General features: G+C 37.2%; 1 protein-coding gene across 1 annotated transcript in view; it reads right to left on the bottom strand.

Moving 5' to 3' along the window:
- Window positions 1-3,528: 3,528 nt before the first annotated feature.
- LOC106872845 (uncharacterized) overlaps window positions 3,529-8,205 on the bottom strand; it is a 9,639-nt gene continuing 4,962 nt past the window's right edge. The window contains exons 2-5 of the mRNA XM_014919981.2: window positions 5,515-5,617; window positions 4,773-4,886; window positions 4,182-4,260; window positions 3,529-3,853 (exon numbers count right to left, since the gene is read on the bottom strand). Of these exons, the coding sequence (XP_014775467.1) occupies window positions 3,762-3,853; window positions 4,182-4,260; window positions 4,773-4,886; window positions 5,515-5,617 (388 nt within the window). The 3' untranslated portion in view covers window positions 3,529-3,761. The remainder of the gene's footprint in view (window positions 3,854-4,181; window positions 4,261-4,772; window positions 4,887-5,514; window positions 5,618-8,205) is intronic.

Below are 8,205 nucleotides of genomic sequence, written 5' to 3'. Positions count from 1 at the left end.
CACACACACACACACACACACACACACACACACACACACACACACACACACACACACCTCCTCATGCTCTCCCAGTGATTTGATCTGCTGATCCTGATATGGGAGTCAAATGAAACATGGGCAGTTCGACCCAATGTCTCTGTATGTTCCCACTTTGCAACAAGTGAAGGACAAAAGTGGCAGGATACTAGGTCAATGAAATGCTAGTAATAGCAGTTAAGTCCTAATTAATCAAATCCCTCCCTTTTCAACTGTTTGTCTTGTACCTAAGCAACAAATTCTTCATATTATTCTCATGTAATAAGAATAATGTTTGAGGGGTAATGAACTGGTAAAATCGGTAGAGCATCAGACAAAATGCATTGTGGTACTTAACCATGTCTCTTTGCATTGTGAGTTCAAATCTTGATGGGGTCGACTTTGCCTTTCATCCTCCCGGGGTCAATTAAAATACAGTACTGTTGTACTATTCAAATATTGGAGTTGATTTAATCATCTGCTGTCTCCCCTAAAATGTATAACTTTGTCACTGTGTTAGATATCATTTTTATTCTCATGTAAAATATATCGCTATGGTAACATTTCTTTTTGAACTATAATAAATATGACAGATTTTTTTGCTGTTTTTTGTTTTTTTTCCCTTTCACATTTGGTTTTTCAGTGTTAAACAAAAAAAAAAAAAATTAAGTTGGATCCATTTAAGCATGTTTTAGTAATTTGGTAGGAAAGTTTGTTTAGACTGACAAGTTGAAACTAGAAGCTGTGTGTTTGTGTGAATATACATGGTGCAAGCATAGCTGTGTAGGAAAGAAGTTTGTTTCACAACCACATAACCCCAGGTTCAGTCCTACTATGTGGTACCTTGGACAAGTATCTTCTACTATTGCATCGGTTCAACTTATGGCTTGAGTGAAAATGTGCAAGACAGTGTTGGTGTGTTTACACTCCCATAACTTAGCAGTTCAGCAAAAGAGACTGATAGAATTCTTCAAGGTGATGCTCCAGCATGGCATCAGTCTAATTGCTGAACCAAGTAAAAAACACATACACATATATATATATATATATATATATATATATATAAATATATAGTACACAGACATATAGAGGGTGTAGATTTTCTCATATTGAAACCGAAAATAAGAGTTTATCACACAACTTGAGTTTCATGCCAGTGCAATCTTCAGGTGAGAATGCCTGAAGTGGCATGAAACTTGTCACAAGACAAATTGCATTTCCAATGAAAAACAATATATATGTATATGTATATATATATATGTATATGTATATATATGTATATGTGTATATATATATTGTATATGTATATATATTATATATGGGAGAATATACAAATAATAACAGACGAGGACAGGTGGTGTAAATAGCAAAAGTATATATTAGTATGACGCTCGGGAATACGGAAAGTCTTTGACGTTTCGAGCTACGCTCTTCAACAGAAAGAATACGGAGACAAGGAGAAAAACACGGAGAAAAAAAATTGAATAGTGTTCAGTCAACGGTCAATCATATATATATATAAATTATATGTACATACAGGATGCAGTGAATAAATTGTCGTCTAAATTACGCAAAAATGAAAATAATGCTGACAACTCATTTTAACAGATATATTTACCAAAATTACATAAAAATATCTTGAAATACTAAAGAGTAAATTTATTCAATATAATCGTCATTGGCTTCAACCATGGCCACCAGAAGACTTCGGAATTTCCTGCAACTCTTCCGAACGGTCTCCTTCTTTAAGTTGGTGAATGCTGCCATAATCTTTGTCTTCAGTTCATCTTTGCTGTTATAAGGAGTTTTGTTGGTCTCTCAACTGCACCCCACACATAAATAATCAAGGGGGTTGCAGTCTGGGGAGTGTGGTGGCCAAATATTAGGAGTGATGTGGCTGAATGGTTTGAGAGGAGCTGGCAAGACTGGAGGGCTTCACTGGGCTCCAATTATCTGTTTTCGTATGGTTTCGATGGCTGGATGCTCTTTAGAGTGTACAGGGCGCTTTTTAAGTGACACAAATATATCCTTTCCTCCATAGTAGACACAAGGCCTGAAATTTAGCAGGGAGGAAACTAGTCAACTACATCGACCTCAATGTATAACTGGTACTTGTTCTCATTGACCCTGAAAGGATGAAAGACAAAGTTGGCATTGGTGATATTTGAACTCAGAACGCAAAGATAGATGAAATGCCGCTAAACATACTGCCCAGCAGGCTAACAATTCTGCCAGCTCTCTGCCTTATGTGGCACAGATATATAAAAACATGTGATGGGCTTCTTTTAGTTTCCATCCACTAAATCCACTTACAAGGCTTTGGTTGGTTTAAGGCTATAACAGATGATACTTGCCCAAGGTGCCACAAAGTGGGACTGAAACGAAAACCATGCGGTTGGTCACACAGCTATATTTTGGCCTTTTAAATCTTGCATAACAATCAATTTCCCATTAAGGCCATAGGTAAACAGATGTTAAGTGAAAAAACGCAAATTTATAATAAAATGAGCATCAGCATAATTAATGTAACCTGTTAATAAATTTTTAATTCATTGAAATTTTATCCAATTTAATAAGTCATTTTCTGACCAAACGAATTCAGGAAATGCAGGGGAGATAACTCTGAAATTTTAATTGAAACTAATTTCATGAATATGCTGTAAAGAGCAAGGGTCGCGTTTAGCAGGACAACTTTGGACGTGTTTCAGTATTATTGGGTCCTCATCAGCATTGCATGGTATACATCAATTTTTCCATGTTAGCATATATTAAGGCATTGTTTTATGGTTGGATGCTCTCCCAGCTGCCAACACTTACATAACCCTTGTTTTTGAAGAAGGAATATTCTATGTCATGTCTTTGAAAGGGCAGAACCAGTCGAGGCCCAGATGGGAGAAGTAATGCACAGTGCTTATTAACATATGCACTTGCTGTGGGATTAAGATGGTTGCTTCCCCATCACATGGTTCTAGATTCAGTCCCACTATAGCCACAGGCCAACCAAGGCTTTGCAAGTGAATTTCATTGATGGAAACTGAAAGAAGGCCATCTTGTATGTGTAGTATGTTTGCGTCTCCTTCAGTTGACATCACATGATAGTCGTAAATGAGTTTCACTGTCATACAAGCAGTGTCATTCATTTCCAACCGTCTGTGAAAACATGTCTGGCTATGGCGGGTGGGTGGATATTGCTTTGTTCAGAAGCAGGTAAGGGTTAGCCGCAGGAAGGGCATCCAGCCACAGAAAATTTGGTTAAAGTAACTCTACCTGACCCATGCAGGCATGGATTAGTGGACATTACAAAACAATGATGATGATTACACACAGCTGGATACTTTCAGTTTCTGTCTACCAATTCCACTCACTAAGTTTTGGTTGGCTCAAAGCTGCTGTAGAGGACACTTGGTCAGGTCTCATGCAGTGAAATTGAACTCAAGACCGGTGATAAAGCGAACTCTGTATCCATACAACTTTATTCAAATCAAATTAATTTCATTAAACAAAACAAACTTTATAAAATAACATACAAATACTTTATTGCTTTTCTTTTCGACGTACATACAGGATTCTTTGTAAAAAAACTCATAGAAAAAAAGCATATATACACATACATATATATATATGTATGTATACATTTATTAAACTCACATTATGTATATTATAGATATGCACACACACACATATATATAGGTGTGAGTGAGTGTTTAAACACATTCATAGAAACACCACTGGTTACTAGAACATCAATATTTATCGCAATTTCTGGAAGTATACAACGTGCAGACACTGTTCTCGGTGAATTCTGTGTAACCATCTAAAGTGTCAATGCCACTCCCTGGAAGAAAAAAATGGCAAATAAATAAATACATGAACAGAAGAAAAACTTTTAAAAATATATAATACAAGTGGAAGAAAAATGTAATAAATCTGTACATTATTTACAAATGACGGATATTTGTCCTCATCTTGTTTGTTGTTAACACAACGTTTCGGCTGATATACCCTCCAGCCTTCATCAGGTGTCTTGGGGAAATTTCGAACATGGGTTCTCATTCCTAAGGTATTTTTCGATGTTATTATTATTATTTATTATTATTATTATTCAGGTCACTGCCTGGAATCGAACTCAGAATCTTGGGGTTAGTAGTCAAAGCAATTCATACCTGTTATCACATTATGGAGATTACAGTAGTTGACGCCAAAATCCAGCAGAGCAAACCAAGAATCAGAGGATGAAACTCCCTAGAAATGGTAAAAACAGAGGATTAGTATGTTATAATGTCAGTCAGAGGAGATGGAAGAAGTAGAAGCAGTGATGTGAAGAAGAGAATCAACAGAATTGGTAAAGCAGTTGTAGGGGAGATCGTATTCTGGCATTTGTGCCAAATCTGAGCAACAACTGTGTCCAGAAAATTCGTTGTAAACACTTACCATGGGGAAATTTGCTGTATGGACAATGATAAAGTTTATTATATCAGCATTTTTTTAAAAATGAAATATATGAAAGTTCCAAGCAATGCTGCACAAATAATGTACTTTTTGCTGTAACTATTGTTTTTTTAGGGCAAATTTTCTAATGGCAAAAATGCTTACAAGGAAATTCTCTGTAAGCAAGCAATGACAAGAACCAGAACTGGAAGAAACATCTGGGTACGTGTTGCAATAATTCTGCTGATGGTTCCATATGGCAGCAAAATATAAACATAGGAAATGTAAATAATGTAAATAATGCATAAATACTTTGTATCACTTACCTCCACGTAACATGTTGAGTTGTCAGGAGCAAAGGCAAAATAGAAAGAATCAGTAAAATGCCATTTTGGTGTTTTATGGGAACCTAAGATGAGACTGGCGTTATGAGACGAGAGCTGAAATGAAAAATAAATACAGACTATGAATAAAGAAAGGTGGAAATTTATGACATAATACAATCAGAGATGAAAAACGGGGGCATGTTTGTCTTGAGCCAAACAGGGAGCCTCTATGGGGTTACTTAATATCTTTTGTTGTATTCAACCCTCAATGTATGACTTAGTGTTGCCTCACGATTGTAGAGTTCTGAGTTCGATACCCAGCAGCGTGTTGTGTTCTTGAGCAAGACTCTTTATTTCACTTTGCTCCAGTGCTCTCAGCTGGCAAAAACGAGTCGTACCTGTAACTCAAAGGGGCCAGCCCTGTCACATTCTGTGTAAAACTGACTCTCCTTGAGAACTACAACAAAGATACACATGTTTGTGGAGTACTCAGCCACTTGCATGTTAATTTCATGTGCAGGCTGTTTTGTTGATTGGATCAACCTTCACCAGTCCTGCACCAACCCGCATGCCAAGCCCATCCCCTCTGAACCCCCTTCCTCTGATATTTCCACCCTGCAGTTATTGATCTACAACAGTTTAGATATAACATTAACATGAATCTCACCACCCATAGATGGCCTGCAAGGGTCATCAGTACTGATCCCTAAAAATAAAAATAAAAAAGGAAGCAATCACTTACGGAGTACAGACATTTCATTCCAGTTCCGCAGTCTGCATCGTTCCAAGATATGATCTGGTTTGCTATCTTGTAGTTGATGTAGGTACAATTGCTGTCAAAAGTCCTGCAATAGAAAGGGGCAGTCAGAACATTTTGTTAGGGTTAGAGTAAATGATCCACAACCCGACCCCTTACAACAACTGTTACACCCTGATCCAGACCAACATCTTGGCCATGTTGTATTGAAATATTCAACTGGTACTTATTTTATCGATCTCTAAAGAACGAAAGACAAAGTCAATCCTGGTGGCATTTGAACACAGAACATAAAGTCAGAAAAAATATTGCTAAGTATTTTGTCTGGCAGAGTAACAATACTGATTCTGCCATCTCACTGTCTTAATTATTTAATTAACAACTCTTCTAGTTCTGACAAGCCATGGGACCTGGAAACTTTGACTTTCGTCCTCTCAGGGTCGAGAAAATAAGTACCAGTTGAACACTGGCATTGATATAATCAACTTAACCCCACCACCACCACCCATAAAACTGCTGGCCTTGTGCCAAAATTTGAAACCAGCAATTAACTAATTAACTGAAACCTCATCCATAATACACAACGTTCAACCAATTTAATTCTCGGTCCAAATGGCCTTGGATCTATTTTCTGATAGTGAAGCTAAATATATTTTATTATTACATATAACTTCCTTGTATGTGTGAGATTGCAAAGCTGGTGTTTATCTCTCAAATGAGTGGCAGTAAACAAACAATAGACGCCATGGCAGAAATGTACACAATTTTAAAACAGATTGTACATCAACAAACATTTTTATATATATTTTTTATATTCTGGCTTCTTTAAGTTCTGAGTTCAGATTCTGGCAAGTTTGATTTTCGCCTGTTATCCATTCAAAATTGATAAACTTAATACCAGTTGAATAATGGGGTCAATGTAACTGACTCGTCTCCTCCTACAAAATGTCAGACCTTGTACCGACTGTAGAAGGAATTATTACTAAAAGCTATAAGAAAAAAATATGCTGAGCTGATAGAATCATTCGCACGCTGGAAAAAAATACTTCGTGGCATTTCCTTCCGTGTTTACGTCGTGAGTTCGAATTCCACTGAGGAAATCTGTGGTACTGAGCAGAATATTTGCTGTAGCCCATCTTTTTATACCAAGACAAAACAATGTACATGATAGCACTTCCAACCAGTTAAGATGAGAAGCCATGAAAGCCACTGCTTGGGACTGCATCAGCGCATTTACTATTATTATTATCATTATTTAGGCAAAAAACAACAAAAAAACACTGTGCTATATACACATTTGTAAGACAGTAACTTCCGATCACATGACTCGCCCGGCCTTGAGACTTATGAGTCACTTAATTGGCAACATCACATGAGAGAGAGAAAAACAAAACAATTCGGTGATAGCATACAGAACTAACAGGAAACGAACACTCAGCTTGGTGGTTTCGAAGTACCTAAAAATCGTATCATCGTCTGCCGATCTGCTGTTACAAAACAAAAACCAAAAGACAAAGGAACTGAAGGCCCACATTGAATTCAAGGGACACTACTCTAATAACACTACAACTGTCGTTGTGTGACATCTGATAATTTTATGAAAGCAAAATGTAAATATAAACCTTGAAACAACTTGTTTGACAGCATGCACTATTATTTATTTACCTTACTGAAATTGATAGCCATCTAATTCAATCTTCACTGACTGCTCTAGTTTTCAAACCAACTACAAAAACGAAATAATTTTAACAAGTTGCAAGCCAATTTAGGTCAAATAGCCTTCCGTGGGCGTAAATTACACAGGTACACAAATTAGATGGGGATAATTAAATTAGTGTTAATATATTCAATAAAGGGAGACGGCGAGCCGACAGAATCGTTAACGCAATGGGCGAAATGCTTAGCGACATTTCGTCCGTCTTTATGTTCTGAGTTCAAATCCCATCGAGGCCAACTTTGGAGATGGATGCAGGAGATGGCCAAGACGTCTTACTTGTCCCCCCCCCCCCATCTTGTTCTCCTTGCACTCCACAATGCATTCCTGCAGTTGCCCCTCTCCCACCGCCTCCGTTGAACCATGAAGGTTCCTTCTGCACAGTCTGCCAGATCCAGTCTTCGAATGCATAAATAGTCTAGTCCTAATATGCTACTAAACCGATAGCTGGAACCCTAACAGGTAACACTACTAGGAGTTTGAGTAGACCTGGGGACAACAATAGCTAAGAGGTGGTTGCACACTCCTCATAAACTTGGAACTCCCAAACCAGGGCCCCAGGATGTTATATATATATAAATTATCAATCACATATACACTATGCTATCATTTTATTTTATTTTTTTTTTTTGTTAAAAGTATTCTTTTGAACTGTCTACAAACACAGCCAGGTTGAAATAATTAATGCATTCTTCCAGGAGTGAATAAAAAATTCTCAAACATGAGAGGGATGGGCCCCTTGATGTAATCCACTGCACCCAAAGTCAAATGACTTGAGAAACCAACAGGAGAATAAAACAAAAACAAAAAAATCTACAAGAAAAACCACAATTCCTTAAAACTTAAACGAACCGGTTAGACTTGTTAATGAAGACACCCAACAGCTTTTAAAGGATTCAAAACAAACTTCAGAGTCGTTAGTTAAAACACCTGTCTTTGCCAGATAAATGATATTAAGACAT

This window comes from Octopus bimaculoides, chromosome 18 (genome assembly GCF_001194135.2).
Source record: "Octopus bimaculoides isolate UCB-OBI-ISO-001 chromosome 18, ASM119413v2, whole genome shotgun sequence".
Taxonomy (NCBI): domain Eukaryota; kingdom Metazoa; phylum Mollusca; class Cephalopoda; order Octopoda; family Octopodidae; genus Octopus; species Octopus bimaculoides.
This window is presented reverse-complemented; position numbering and strand designations above follow the sequence as displayed.